The sequence below is a fragment of the Pantherophis guttatus genome, chromosome 1 (assembly GCF_059756535.1).
Source record: "Pantherophis guttatus breed Tessera chromosome 1, ASM5975653v1, whole genome shotgun sequence".
In the NCBI taxonomy this organism is placed as follows: Eukaryota; Metazoa; Chordata; class Lepidosauria; order Squamata; family Colubridae; genus Pantherophis; species Pantherophis guttatus.
In genome coordinates this window covers 236,898,384-236,915,022 of record NC_142063.1, presented here as the reverse complement: position 1 = coordinate 236,915,022, position 16,639 = coordinate 236,898,384, and the positions used below count along the sequence as shown (strand labels likewise).

Sequence of the window (16,639 nt, the reverse complement as noted above, 5' to 3'; positions counted from 1 at the left end):
AAGGCTCAGATGCCAAGTTAGAATGTCCATGTTTACACATAATTACATGAATAAAGCCACAGTTGATTCTTTTTCTAAACCATAATGGCAGGGTTCATCCAACATTCTAAACCAAAATCATCCAATCATATTTTGATTTAATTTACATTATAAGAATCCATCCGATCTGTGTAGACATCAAAAGCTGATTTATTTAATAAAAGATCCCAACAGTTCAGTGCCTTTGAAGTATTGATTTTAATGCAATGTTTAAAAAAAATTAAAAATCCGTACATTTTATTTGCATCATGAATACTGTAGGTCATTTTTATATGCTATCCATACTCTTCGTTATGCTGCTTAAAACTTAGTTTGCTTAGAACTTGATTCTTGATGAACGTATCTTTTCTTTTATGTACACTGAGAGCATATGCACCAATGCACCAAGACAAATTCCTTTTGTGTCCAATCACACTTGGCCAATAAAAAAAATAATTCTAATTCTAATTCTAACTTATCTTGGTAGGGTGGAGAACTTTTTGCAACAACTCAAGTGTATAGCTGTAATATTATAAACATATAATACGTACAGTTTTAAGCTTCCCCCTTGAAACCACTTTATGATCCTCAAATATCTGTTTTCTTGTCCTAGCATTCTAAATACGAGCAACATTGGTGAGAGCCAAATCAATTTTCGCAAAGGTTTTGGCTAATGAACATTTGTAGTTCCCAGGAAGTCTTGCTTCTTTAGTTATGGAAGTTACATATTTGAACCATTAGCACTGATCTCTACTGTTTCCAACAATCCTTGCTTAAAGACTTCTCTTGAATCGGTAAATTTTCCTACTGCAGTGCTTCAAAATAATAATAATCATACCTAGTGCCTGTTGTAAGGGAATTAGCTCCCTACTCCCACCTCCCTTCAGAATTTTGCCTCATGTATAAAAGCAAGCAGCTGTGCCTGAGATGATGGTGTGGCAATTCCTCCAAAAGAGATTACATGCAAAACCCTCTGGAGCAAAACACAAGGAGCAGATGTCTGGAATGCTGCAGTTTTAGGGGCCTGAAAGCCTTGACTCAGCTTGAGTGAAAAATGCACACCGGAATGTTCTGAGTCAGTGAAATGTTTTGCATAGACCTCATCAAGAGAAAGTACTGTACTGTTTAAAAATACATTAGAGGGCAGCTTACTTCTTTTGCAGTTCTTCCACCTAGTGGGTGTGCTCTGTAAGTGCAAGACCGTGTTTTGTATTCTCGGGAGATAAAATTCCACAGGGAACGTGAATCAAAAAAAATTTTATTCTAGGGGGTAGCAGAGGGTTGAAATTAGAAACGTGGCTGGTTTGACTCAGTCTGCCAAATTGTTGCTGTATCTCCCGAGTAATTTAGTAATGGTTGTGGCAGCCTAGGCATATTGCCGATGGAGAAATTGACCTCCAAATTATCCTTCTAAACACATGATTAAATGTCACAGACAAAGTGAGAATTATTCTTGTTACTTACTCAGATTAAATTCCACCTGCTTCCCAAGGATCCTGACTTTTTTTGAAGAGCCACTTAATTAAAGTTTTTTTTCCCAGCAATAGAGAACTTGACCCAGCTAAACTGAATAAAAATTAAATATTGTATATGTAATTTCGGTTGAAAAGTACTGTATAGTTTTTCAAAAAATAGATTTACTCATAGCTGATGTACTTTATTCTAATTGCAAAGTCTGCTTTAGTGAAACATTGTAAAATTGATAGTTATGCACTCATGAAACACTTGATATCCAGGATGTTCCTAGACCAAATACTATTTGGCAAGTGCTAGAAATCTCATTGTCCTTGAATCATTTGTTGAATGCATTGTTTAGATCGTTCTATTACATGAAAATATAAAGACAAAATAATTAATTAACGGAGGCGTTTTCCAGTGCTGCCAAATATACTAATAGAGGGGCTTGGAAAAATAGCAATGCTGAAGGTAATGCTGGCAATTTCCCTATTTTTTGTTTTGTTTTTCATTGCAGGTCACTGCCAAGGGATTTGGTCCATTGTTGCAGTTCGCCTACACTGCTAAGCTATTACTCAGCAGAGAGAACATACAAGAGGTCATCCACTGTGCCGAATTTCTACGTATGCACAACCTGGAGGATTCCTGCTTCAGCTTCCTTCAGACCCAGCTGTTGAACAATGAAGATGGCCTGTTCCTGTGCAAAAAGGATCTCACCTATCAGCGGATGCATGAAGATGAGAACTCGGAGGGAGAAGAGGAAGAAACTATGGAGTCAGAGACTTCAAAGATATCTTGCTCAAGAGAGAGAATGCACTCAGAGCCCTTTGACTTTGAACCCGTCACGTCTGGAGCCAGTAAGGAGGAAGGGATGCTGCCAGACCCGGAAATACTGGATGATGGCAAGGATAGTTTGGATAAAGAAGTAGTAACACGGTACCCCAGGTATAAGAAATACCAGCTAGCTTGTACCAAGAATGTCTACAACGCATCACATGTTAGTACCTCAGGTTTCACAAGCACATTCAATGAAAAAGGTTCAGGTGATGACCTCAAACCAGAACTTGCTGTCGGGCAAATTAAAAGTGAGCCTAGGAATGAGGAAAACAATGAAGAAAACATCACACTTTGCCTCTCTGGAGATGAGACTGGTGTCAGGGATAAAGAAGAGGATGTTGAAATGGACCGAAAGCAACCAAGTCCCAATGGAGCTGGAAGGTCTAAAAACAGTTCCTCTCCTTCTTGCCTAAGATCTTTCTTCAACCGAACAAAAACTATAGACTTAGATGGCTTCCCAAGTACTTCCCAACAGCACTTTGCCAGAAATCCAGCATGCCCTTTTGACAAGGGGACAACTCAGGGTGACCATAAAGCTGATTATGTCCCTTTTGTGGGCAGTTATGGGCTCTCCCAAGCTGTTCAGAAGGATGCTTCCAGTTTTACAGTGGGATCACCTCTAAGAGGTCCTGGCTTTGTTGAAGGTCTTTGTAAGCAGGAAGGTGAGGTGGACAGGAGGACTGTTATATTCTCTTCAAATGTTTGTGACCAAGTAAACACTTCGGTGCATTCATATTCTGGCATGAGCAGTTTGGATAAAGATCTCACCGAGACTGTGCCAAAAGGTCTGTGGGCAGGAAGCAGCCAATCTCTTCCCAGTTGCCAGACCTATGCTCACATTGGACAAACAGCTGATCACTTCCCAGGACGGATGCGGCCCAACACCAGCTGCCCAGTGCCAATTAAAGTTTGTCCTCGGTCTCCTCCTCTGGAAACCAGAACAAGGACCTCCAGTTCATGTTCCTCCTACTCTTATGCAGAGGATGGCAGCGGTGGTTCTCCCTGTAGCCTGCCTCTGTGTGAGTTTTCATCTTCCCCCTGTTCTCAAGGAGCTCGATTCCTGGCCACTGAGCATCAGGAGACGAGCATGATGGGAGATGGAATATACAGCCAAGTCAGACCCCAGATAAAATGTGAGCCATCCTATGGAACAAACTCTAGCGATGAGTCTGGATCGTTCTCTGAAGCAGACAGTGAGTCATGTCCTGTGCAAGACAGAGGACATGAGGTAGGGATCTGTGATAAGTACACCTGCTAACACTTCTTGTGACCCATTCAGAAAGTCATTATTAACCTAATGGCCTTCTTTGTATACAAAATACAGAGAATAGTCACTTTTGTCCAATATTCTATTGATGATGGAGTCAAGCTCATTGATTACTGGAAATATGTCTGAGAGAGTAAGTAGCCATAATATAAAAAGGTTCCATAAGGCTTAAGAAATAGGGAATACCTCATAGCAGGTTTGCTTCTCTCCCTCCCCTCCTCCGACCCCCCAACCCCACTTGAGGCATAAAAATGTCCCTGTTCCATTAAGTTTGGGGCCAATTGTCATTAGCATTAATCATTGCACTCTGTTTTTGTTAACAATATTTAATTCATCCCACTTGAGACATAAAAATGTCCTTGTCCTTTTACATTTTGGACCAGTCATCATTAGCATTAGTCATTGTACTCAGGGTTGTTGTTTTTTAACTATATTTAATTCATACCAGTTTACCTACCAATTCAGTATGCTGATTGGTACTAGCTGTAATTAGCACACTTTTGGAACAAAAATAATTCTGATCAGAGTGAGCTCTAAAATTCAGTAGAAGAGAATGTCCATGCAAAATGAGGAAGGGAAGAGAAAGCAGTCTTCTGCTTTGGGTACAACAAGTATGTTTATTTGATCATTATCTTTGTTTTACTTACGTTACTTTTGTGTACTTTGTTGTATAGTCTGTTCAGAGAGAGGAAAAAGGGACTTGATCGTATACCTTAAGTCATATCCTTGATCTCTATGGTTTCCTAAAATCATATGACTCTCTAATAATTACCCAGTTAAGCTTTTCATCTGTAATGTCTTTGATAACGGCAACCAGCGAAAAACCTCTTAAAAGGGTTAATAAGCAACCAGAGAGAAATTGAGTGAGCAGGGGAAAAAGCCATAAGGGACATATACAAAACTGATAATATCTGCACAGATGTGTTAGCCAGCCTGCTCTTATTCTTATCAGCATGAAATCCATTCCTTCAGTCAGTTCATTGAGGAATAAATGAGCAGTTACTGCTTGTTCATTGTGAAACACTGACTCTCCCTCAAGTAAGCTTGAATTATTGCAAATTTTAAAACTTATGCTGCTGATACTATAGAACACATTTACCGGTAGGTACTATTATTTGCTTTGGAGACTCAATTGATGAAACAATTATTGGTCCATCATCATTTTGATCACAGTGTACAAAACTCTTACCAATTTGGCTTCAGAAAACATAGCATTATATGCGGTTACTTTATTTCTCACCAACTAATTCCTGTAGCAGTGGTAAGAACTATCATATATGTGCATGCTTTAGAATGTAAGAATTAAAATAAATGTGGGTGTTGAAAGATTTTATCTCTCTTGCAAAATTTGGAAGAGAATATAAGAATTTGCAGTATCAAAATCTTAGAGAAAATGTCCATGCAAAATGCTGGAGCCCATATATACAAAATTTAATATAGCACAATACATATAGTTGAATTTTCTAGCATGCGATACAAATAAACTGGATTGATTGATTATTGTCATCAAGTCACTTTTGATTTCTAGCAATCACATAGATAAGAGTTTCTCCTAATCTATCCTTAACCTGTTCTTTCAAGTCTCCCAACAGTGCACTCACTGCCATTGTAACAGAATCCATCAGCCTTCCTGCTGGTTGTCCTTTTCTTATCTTTTCTTCCACCTTTCCCAGCATTACAGCCTTTTCTAGAAATCTTTGCATAATATGTCCGAAGCAGGTTCGAAGTAATTTTGAGTTTGATCATTTATTCCTAGAGGGAAAACTCTGGGTTGATTCTTCAACGATCCATTGGTTTGTTTTCTTGGCTAACCACAGTATTCTCAGGAGTCTTCTCCAACACCAAAGTTCAAAGGCCTCAAAGCTCTTCCCATGTTGCTTCCTTAAAGCCCACCTTTCACTTCCACAGTGAATCATAGGGAACACAATTCTGATCTTTGTAAGTAGAGACATCATGGCATTTGAATATCTTTTCCAAGGCCTTCATGGCTGCTCTTCCAAGTACTAGCATGTTCCTTTACTGTTCATGGTTGATCCTAAAAGACTGAATCTATACACTATTTCAATAGCTTCATTGTCAATTCTAAGGCTGATTGTTCTACCTGCTGTCATTAGTTTAGTCTGTACTTTATATTTAATTTTAGTCCCTTTTTTTTTTTTTTTTTAGTACCAGGACTTGCAGATCCTTTGCATTTTCTTCTCTGTTGCTTGCAAATAGTTCAGTGACTATTCCATTAATTCCTGTAGCCTTATGACTTGTTAATGACTGGAGTGCTGATCTAACTATTAGTACTAGAGGTCTTGTAAAATAAGGAATATCTTCTAAGGCAGGAGTGAAATGTTCCTGGTTCGGACCAGATCGCCCGATCCGGTAGCGATGGAGGCGGGTGGTTCAGAGAACCGGTAGCAAAAATCCCTGCCCCCATCCCATGCCCAGCTGAGCCGCACAATCATCAGCGGCTTTTTTTTACTTTTAAAAGCATTTTTTCTACAACCTCTTCAGCCAAAAAAATGCTTTTAAAAGTATAAAAAAAAAGCCTCTGATGATCGCGCGGCTCAGCTGGGATCGTTAAAGGCTTTTAAAAGAAAAAAAGCCTCTGCTGATCAGGAAACTCAGCTGGGATCGTCAGAGCCTTTTGAAAGCATCTTTTTACAACCTCTTCGCTGAAGAGGTTGTAGAAAAAATGGTTTTAAAAGTAAAAAAAAAAATTGGCCATGCCCACCCAGTCACATTACCCCCCACACACCAAGCCACGCCCACAGAACCGGTAGTAACAAATTTTAGATTTCACCACTGTTCTAAGGTATCCTGGATGTTCCCATCTCTACTGTAGAGTGTTTCAGTATAGCAATAGCAATAGCACTTAGACTTATATACCGCTTCATAGTGCTTTTACAGCCTTCTCTAAATTTACAGAGTCAGCATATTGCCCCCAACAATCTGGGTCCTCATTTTACCGACCACAGAAGGATGGAAGGCTGAGTCAACCTTGAGCCTGGTGAGATTCGATCTGCCAAACCGCTGGCAGCCGGTGATCAGCAGAAGTAGCCTACAGTACTGCGCCACCGCTTTCCGTAGATGCTTTCCATCTTCCTTAGATGTCCTTTGAGTTGGTTATCTGTCGATTGGCATCCTTTAGCATACCAACCTGAGGTTTTAACCTCCTGAGTTGAGGGACCTTTTGAAAGACTTTCCTTATTTTTCCATGTCTGTGCTCATCTTCAGTATCTTTACCGAATTCGTTGTAATACTGCTTTTTTGTCCTTAACAGCTCTCTGAAACTGTTAAGTTCCTTTCTGGGAGATTTGTCTTTCTTAGCTTTGGCTTCTCTTCTCCTCTTGGCAATTTCCAGAGTTTGTTCTTACATCCAGTTTGCTTTCTTCTCTTTCTTCATAATTGTCAGTCTCTTTCCATATGAATCCTCAACTACTTCTTTAAATTCATTCCATAATTCCTCTAATTTTTTTTTTCAATGAGGTTCAGGGCTACAAAGCAATTCATGATGTTCTCCTTGGAAATGAGAGTATAAATTCAAGATCACCTTGTGGAAACTGACTGGCTTTCTTCTTCTTCTTCTTCTTCTTCTTTAGCTTAACTTGGTGTTTGCACACGGAACAGTTCACGGTCTGTTCTGCAGTCAGCACCTGGCCATGTCTTTGATGCTGTAATTGAGTTCCTCAACCTTCTTTTAGCCAAAACATAGTAAAATATATTTCTGTATACTGAATTCCATCTGGTAAAGTTCATATATAGAGGCCTGGTTTTGGTAGTCTGAAGACAATGTTAGCTATGAAGAAATCATCAGAGTGGCAGAAATTGATGCCAGACTCCTACTTCATTTTAATTCCTGAAGCTATACAATATAACTACATTTTTATCTTTCGTGTTTCCACTTATACATTCCAATCACAAGCAGCACATCTTGTTGACGTGTTCTTTCAATCTCAAATTGAACTTAATCAAGTCATCCACCTCCTCTTCCTCTGCACCATCAGTGGTTGGAGCCTAAATTTGAGTGATCATCATATTAAATGGTTGTCCGTGAAATCAGCCAATATTAGTTGATCATTGATTGCATTGTAGCCAAGTACTGTTCTTGTTATGTCCTTCATAGTTATAAAAGCAACACCATTTCTTCTTTGTTTTTCATGCCCTAATGGGTGGCACAATGATTCAGTGATTAAGACATTGGCCTGTTGGCTGGAAAGCTGGCAGCCCAAGTTTGAGACAGCGAGCTCCCATCTTCACCCCAGCTCCTGCCAACCTATCAATTCAAAAGCATGCAAATGCAAGTAGATAACTAGGTACCACACCGGTGGGAAAACAACAGCACTCCATGACGTCTTACTGGCCACATGACTGCGGAAATGTCTTCCAACAGTGCTAGTTCAATTATCTTGAAATGCAGATGAGCACTGCCTCATACTCTGCAACAACTAGCAGAGTAAAATCCACAGGGACTCCTTTACCTTTTTTACCTTTCATGCTCTAATAACCAGTGTGATCTTCTGACTGAAAATGTCTGATCCCAGTCCATTCAATTCATAATTGCTTCATTTCATCTTTCACTGTGTCGAGCTTTCTTGTGCCCATGCTACCTACATGCCATGTTTCTACTATAATAATTCTTTCTTTGCAGCTTTGAATTTCTTTTCGGCAACATCAGCGACTAGATGTCCTGAAGATTTTAATCTAGCCATGTTATAAACACCATTAGGACTTTTGAGAGACTGTCTTCTTCAGTAGCATGTTAAGTGCCATCCAATCTGAAAATCCTAACATCCATGATGTGGCAAAACAGCAGATGGGGAGAGGGGATAAAGTAAATTCTAGTAGTAATAGAGCTATCACCCACAAGTACAAAATAGATAAAGTTCTTTTTTAAAAGAAACAACACAACCTGTTTGTTTTTTAAAAAAAAAATTGGATTGAATCCCAGATACTAGTAATACTCAGTAAAATGTTGTCCATTTCTGAATACGATGATGCTATGTAAATTGGCACATTGTGGAAATAGGTGAAAGGTTTCAATTTTGCTTACAGTTTATGCTGAACCAACACACTATAGAAACATATTCTAAAATGGATGCCTATTATAAACTATATCAAAAGACTGAAATGGAAATATTCTTAATGTTTTTGTGTTATAAAACAAACTTACAAAATGGTTTTATTGACCATAGAGTAAATGTTGGTATAATTGGAGTTGTTGTGTAGTCCATGTTTGCCTCCAACTCCAACAAAAGAATAATATATGAGTAGACTCAACTATTCTAACATAAAGAGAAGCAGATCTACCTAGCAAAATTTGGACACAAGTAAAGATAAACAATTAAAACAATGTATTAATTATATATGCAATTGCATATAAGAACCTTAGCTTCAGAGAGCAAAATGTTTTGGAAAGGGGTTGCAAGTACTTTTATCATCTGAATTAAGCATTTCTTTCTATACAAGCAGGAATAAAAGATTAAAAGAAAAGAAGAAATACCCTTTAAGCTTCAAATTCAGCAGTCAAACTTCTTACATAACTTTAACCAATTTTTATAATAGAAATAATTTATACTTTGAGGACAAAAGTTTAGTTACAAATTAATGCAAAGTGGGAAGTCGTTTTTTCTTGCTGACCCACTTTTAAATTTTTTTTCTTCTATACCTTTTTTGTAACTTTAAAGCAACCACAAGAGGAGGGGGTATTTTTATGAAATTCCCTGTAGATTTTTATAAGTGAAGTCTAAACTTCAGACAGTTCACAGTAAAAGCAAAGACTTTATGGAGAAGTTTAAGGAATGGGAAAAAGCATTAGCAGATTGTCATCCAAAAACTGTTAATATTCAAGTGAACCTCATCTCTGAGGTTGATAATTTCTTTTATACGAGAGATCCAAAGACCTACTACAAAAGGATTCAGTTAGCCTGTGAGAAGGAAGATCTCTTGAATGACAATCCAAAAGCATTTGGGTTAGCTAGAATTACAATTCTAGCTCTGCACACACAGTCCACAACTTATAACCATAATTGAGACCAGAATTACAGTTGTATGTTGTTGTGGTCATTAAGAGGGTCACTGTGTGACCACACACAATTTTATGACCTTTTCGCAGTGGTTGTTAAGTAAATTCATTTTATCCAATAGGCTTTTTTTTTTCATTGCCTTCTCCTCCCCTTCCCCCTCTCCTTCTCCTCCTTCCCCTTCTTCTTCCTGGAAGTATGTACCAACATCCATTAATGCAAGCCAAATGCCAAGTGCCCAAAATGCAATCAGGTAACCACAGAGCAGGGTATATATCCATCAGAACTTCAAAACCATGTCATAAATACCTTTTAGGGAGTCCTTTTTAATTTCAAACAATCTCAAAGCAACCAGTTGCTGAGCAAGGGCATATTGTAATATCTAAAGTCAGAAATGCTTATTTTCAGAATAGCTGAAGGGTCATCAGCAGGCTTGCACAAGTGGTATGTAATATATCTGGCTTTATTCCTTCCAATTGAATGGATATTTAACAGGCTGCTTGGTGCCTTTTTATCAAAACTCCCATGGCTGGCATACTTAAATATGAACCACACAGATTTGAAAAATGCATCGTTGGTGCTAGTCAGGGTGAAACCATATTAATGAAAACTATGAAAGCAAGTTCCTAGCCAAACCTGTAACTAAGCTATGAAAGTGGGATCTCTTTAAAAAAAATTATTTCCATGATCCCCGTGGATTCTGGACTTGGCTGCCTCATCTTCACCCTCTGAATCTCACCACAATTTATGCACCTTGGGATGCACCAAAATACACTTACATCTCCTGTCTATCTCTGGCTTGGAAACCCTAATTCCTCTCTGACCAGGTTCAGCCTTTCACCCTGATGCTCTCCAAACAAAGCTGTTTTTTATTTAGTGAATATGACTCCCTCCTCTATGAGCAGTGTAGTGCTTATGGAGTCTCTCCTTTGGTTGTCATGAGACTTACTTTCTCCGTCTGCATTTGCAACTTAAAAAATAAGCTCCAGGCTGAGACTATTACAGAGGAATGATTCTTGCTGTCCATCAATCTAATTTTACCAGAATACTTCTAGACTTACAAGAATGCCCATAGGAATTAGAAACACTGATAACATGAAGATGATGGACAGTTGCAGCAGCAGCGAATTTTGCAGGGTAACCAATTGCCTGGGGTGGGGGGGTTAAGTGTGGTGAATAGAGACTCTTCTCAAAACTGACTGAAAAGCTTTGAAATATAAGTAGAGAATCGGTAAGAAAAGAGCTAGGACACTGGATAGATTGGAGGAGGAGAAAAGGAATGTGTGTGTGTAAATTGTGGGGTTCGGTTAGATGTATACATGGTTTATGTAAGTATGTTGGTGGTGATCTAGAAAGATAAAATTGCATACTCTGGTTTCTCTTCAGATTGTATAAATCTTTCGCCTTTTTTAGAAAGAGAAAATTGCAGTAAAATATATAGTTTTGCTTTTCAAGATCAGAACCATCTTCAGCTTTTCCTTCAGTCTCTTGGATAAATTATTTGTCCCCTCAGATCAGCCCTGTATCCATTCTGTGACTAACCGTATCTATCAAGGTAGTTGTTTCCCACAGGAGACCACAAATAAATCCTCCCTCAGCCCCTTAGAAATATCTGTGCTTTAGATGACTGTTGGCATTATTTGGGAATAAGGGTCAAACAACATGATACATTAACTGTGTCAGAGTGAGCTAGTTTACAGCAGTGTGTGTCTCTGGGCTAGAGTGTAAGGGCATTACCAGCATGGAGGAGAGGTTTATTTCTGAAATTGTTCTCTTTTTACACAGATTAACAAATACAACACTGCTTTTTTTGAACTCCCAAACTATGGGTAAGTTTAGGATATCGTACATGCACCCTGAAGTGGAAGTTTAAAAAATAGAGTAAGGTTTCAATAAAGGAGAATATTTGTAGCTAACAGTTGAAATTAGGGGTCTTTGGTGTTCTCTGAGTTTGGTTTTTTTCTTGGAGATGTTTCATTCTCCAAAGTAGGTAACATCATCAGTGCTAATAGTAACACTGATGATGTTACCTAGTTTGGGTAATGAATGTCTGCAAGAAAACAACCAAGCTCAGAAAGAATCAAAGACCCGTCAGAATGAGGGTTGCGCTATATTTTAATTCCTTCTGTAGTTTAATGATTCATTCCTCCATCTTGGCTTTTGAAATTTATAAATGAGATTGACCTGTTTGCTGCTATTTTTCAAAGAGTGGGGTGATTTCCCTTGCTATGAAGGATTTAAACTGGTGGTCATTTTTAGACATGTCTGTCCTTGGATGCAAATTGAGCTAACCAATAAGTCAAGTTTCTTTTGGGGCACAGTGTACTCAAGTAGAAGGTAGCTCAATTCGGAATATTCCTTGAGTGACTTTCATTCATTTCAGCCAGAGAAAGCTTTGCTGAACTTTTTCCCCCCATGCCTCACAACATAAAAATTAGATCGCTGCCAGGCATCCTAGATGAGGCTGTCTTTGAAGGCAACTCAGAACTTCAGATTATAAAACATGAAGAATTTATGGTTGAAATGCTTTTCCCCCCATTGTTAAAACTGCTCTCCAAATACAGAGTTAATCTTAACTTTAAAACCTTTTAGACCATGTAAATAAAGGAACTATACACCCCCAAACGAACATGGACAATGCTTTTCACAGATCAGACAGGCAATAATAAGAAATAGGAACTGCTAGTTTTTACAGGAGATGCCGCCAAAAGCTTACCTGGTGTAGGGAGCTAAGGGAAAACACCTGCATAACCCATGATTGGTGTTCATTACTATTTGGAAACACTACTGTATATTTCAGGAAGTTCTGGACTGCCTCTTGTATAGCAGTCTCCCAAGAGAGGAAACCCCCAGATCATCTATCTATTCAGTTTCATTTTTAATTTATTGATTGAAAAGATTTAGCTGTATGTTCATCATAGTAGTATTTCATCCACTATGCAACTTGCTGAGAATAGTTGTGATACGGGAAGCATGTCAATAAAATCAGTGGTGGGTTCCTCCCAGTTCGGTCCGGTTCGGCCGAGCCGATAGCGGTGACAATATGACGTCACCGAACCGGTTCTCTCCCCCCGCCCACCCACCCACGTTATTCTTACCTTTTATTTGGTCCCACCCCCAATCTATTGCTGCCTCCTGAGTCCCAGCTGATGACTAGAGGGAAAAAAACTGTTTAAACTCTTGCTACGGGGCTTTAAAAGGCCATCCTACAGCTGATCAGTGTTAAAAGCAAAGAAATGAGTTGGGTCGTAAGTGTGAGGACTGGTCGTAAGTGCGAGGACCTTCCAGAAATGACTCTGACCAGCTAGCCACACCCACCTAGTCACATGACCTCCAATCCACACCCACAAAATAAGCCACGCCCACAGAACGGTAGTAAAAAAATTTAGAACCCACCGCTGAATAAAATATAATGCTTCCATGAATTGAAGTATTTATTAAGAACATTCTCCCCAGCTTATGTGCAGCTGAGCATTTGAAAAGATAATGTATCTGAAAAATATTTTTGTGTCTTCTATAAAATGAATATAAAGGGAGACGCTTAAATATAAAACATTAACATTTACAAATTGTTTTCTCTCACTTGGTGGTGGTGCTTATAATGCCATGAAGACCTGTTACTTTTTTTAGCCCTCACCATTTTCCAGCTGGACACATCACAAAACTCTTGCTCAAATTGACCAAAGTTTATTTTTATTTTTCAAACATGCTCTTTATTTAGCTTACATGCACCTGACTTCAAGGTCTTTCAAATGTTTGACATCTTTTTTTAAAATACAAAAGTAGGCCAGATTATGTAAATAACATGTATAAACAAGAGGAATTGATCTACTGCTGAGCAAAAGATAACAGTAGAAGCATAATTGAGCGGAGTACAAAACCTTTTTTAAAGAGAATCTCATAAAGATGCAAACTTTGGAATAAATATTCCTTTTTTATTGCAATGTGATTTAAACTGACTTCTATTTATTTATTTGGTGCCTCTAAGTCATTGTTGGATCCTGTCAATTGACTAGGCCCTGCAGTTTTCTTGGCAAAGAAGTCCAGAAATGGCTTCTAGGACGGAGAGAAAATGACTGACCAAGGTGACCCAACTGGCTTTGAGCCTAAAGCAGGATTAGAATTTACCATCTCCCAGTTTCTAGCCTTCTATACTGCCCATCTCACTTTGGGCGGCTTACAACATCACAAGAACTTTAAAATATGCAAACATTAAGAATTAACAAAAATTAGGTAAATTAAGAACCAATATACAAACCAGCTGGATGTAGGGTCGTCTTCTTAATCTGCTAACCAACTCCAGCGTTAAAGCTCCCATTGGGGGCCCAGGCCAATTGGCCTAGCCAGGTTTTGAGGGCTTTTCAGAAGGCCAAGAAGGTTAGGACAGAGCCCCACCTCAAGGGAACATTATTTCAGAGGGCAGAAGCCATGGTAAAAGTAAAATCAGCAAACAGTAAAAGTAGTCTTGCATCTGTAGAATTCAAGGGATTACAGTAGAAATCCCCTCCCTGAGATTTTAAAATAATTAGTGTCCCATCTACCGTCTTTTCTAAATATTGGGGATCTTGTGAAGGAAACCAAGTTGCAATGGCATATGCTTACTGTACTAACCTCCCATAGAATTAGGAGGGAACATATGTTGAACATGCACGTAATTAGGCAGAGTCTAAATGTTTTAGACTAAAATGTATGAAGAGAGAAAATAGGCACCCTTCCCATCACAGTAAGCAGTCTGTAAGCATAATGGTCCACATCACCATGTCTAAGGTCAGTCTTTGTATATTTAACAGAACATTGTTTCATTGTGGGGCGGTGAGCCATTTCTGGTGACTCATGTCACAGTAATGCGACCTGTGTGCTTTGTGTTTGTGTTTATATAGTTCCACAGGTGGGACAAGAAGGTGAAGGTTCACAGACAGATAATGTGAAAAGAAGTAATATATTCATGGGATAGTGAACTGGGGAAGTATGGAAATTATATCTATATCTATAAAATATTGCACAAGGCCATCTATCCCAAAGATGCTTTTTCAAGAAGCAACTGGACTTTCTGGTTTTTCTTTGAATAGATTTCGTTTCTCATCCAAGAAGATTTTCAGCTCTGACAGGAAGGATTTATATATTTACTCCTTGCAGACAGCTGAAAGTGCAAATGACCAGCTGTCCACAAGGAGTATAAATCCTTCCATTCCCCACCATCCGGTCAGAGCTGAAGAAGCTTCTTAGATGAGAAGCGAAACGTCTTCAAAGAAAAACCAGAAAGTCCAGTTGCCTTTTGAAAAAGCACCTTTGGGACAACCATGATCTGGATAACTGAGAATCTCCATAGACAAGCCAGTTTGACATTCATTCATTCACTTCTTCACAAACAAGAACAGTAATATACTAATATAATTAATATACTTGTTTGCCCATGATACGTATGTGTGTGTGTGGGGGGGGGTGTATTCTTGTTTGTGGAAAAGTGAGTTAATGAATGCCAAACTACATGGCCTTGTGCAATATTTATCACCAGGCAGTGAGTTGTGAGAGTTGCTTATATCCCAATTTTCATGGCTGTGTAAGGGGCAGACTTGTGTCCAAGCTATCAAAATCTATTCTCATATATCAAAGGAGTTTTCTCTTGGGAAGTCTGAATTAGAGAAGGCATGTGTGAGCCATACCTGAATATAGTCTTTCTGTCATTGTGAAACTTAAAACACATGGTGCCATCTACTGGCCATATCAATATAGACAACATGTATCTATGATATATTGAGATTTTGAAAATTAATTGGTTCTTTGTGATAGGAATTAAAGGCAAGAATAACAGCCCCAGAGGTTGAAACTGAAGTCATACCAATTAAATGTCCATTTTACAACATTTCCAAAGTAAATTTCTCTGTAAATCTCAAAATAAAGCTTTAAGTTAACTTTCTACTGTTAGGTATTCATAACTTTCTACTGTTAGGTATTCAAAAGCAATGGTTATGATTGATAGCCATTAAAAATACCTATCTTCCATGAATTTGTGCAGTTGTATTTTGTTTAAAAATATCTAAGTATATAAACTAGAACCCATCACTTGTATATTTATTAACATCACATGGTAATAAAACTTAATTATACCCTCAGCTATCGGTCAGTTCACATATTGTTCAGACATTGTAGGGTGATTTATCTCTTTATTTTAAGATCTTTGCATGTCTCAGGTTGGTATATAAGCTAGCACAACGAGTGTAGTCTTCTGTTGATCATACTAGTTGGACTTTTCTACATTTTTCTCCCTCCCTGCGCATATTTTTGTGATATGGAGCAACCCAATGCATAAACAATATTCCAAATATATATTGCCATAAAGCCACCTACATATTCATTTTCAGAATTTTCTATTATTTCATTTACTTGTTCATCAATACTGCAGATTCAGTTGACATTTTTAATGAACTATTTGTCTATATTCCCAACATTTTTTTTCCAAAGTAGTCTCTAAGAGGATGTAAAATATCCATTGTGTTATTCTGCCATCTTCTGAATGTCCTTCTTGCATTTAGATTCTTGCTTCTGAATGCTTTCAATTTTCCTCTAAATCAGACCTTTTAAAGCATCAGTGTACCCAGCTTCAATAAGGCTATTTCAGAATAATAGCAGCATAGTCCCATTATGAAAACATGCATTACTAACTACAGAAAGTGTTTTCTTCTTTATGAAAAGCAATGATAGCAATAAAATAATATTTTAATATTTTATTAGACTTGGTTTTTAATTTTTTATGAATCATTCTTTTATTAGTGAAACTGCCTTGACTTTCCTTACCACCCAGGGTCATCTGATTATAGTGGTAGAAAAAATATTGTTAATAATGGGATAAATACATTTTATCACAACATAAAAGAGCATGAATACTTAAACAAAAATAAATATTGAGGATTTGTATCAGCATCTGAATCTGCCATGGAACCTTTTACATCTTATTCTGATGATTTATTTACTGGCTGTCAAATTGGATGATGTATGGTTTCATTGATGTAGAAAGAAGTACAACTAAATTCAACAATTAGCATAACAGATA

At 38.1% G+C, this 16,639-nt stretch overlaps 1 protein-coding gene across 2 annotated transcripts in view; it reads left to right on the top strand.

Annotated features, from left to right (window-relative positions):
- BACH2 (BACH transcriptional regulator 2) overlaps window positions 1–16,639 on the top strand; it is a 184,872-nt gene that overhangs the window by 166,231 nt on the left and 2,002 nt on the right. For both annotated transcript variants that reach the window (XM_034408987.3, XM_034408988.2), the window contains exon 4: window positions 1,991–3,538. In XM_034408987.3, the coding sequence (XP_034264878.1) occupies window positions 1,991–3,538 (1,548 nt within the window). The remainder of the gene's footprint in view (window positions 1–1,990; window positions 3,539–16,639) is intronic.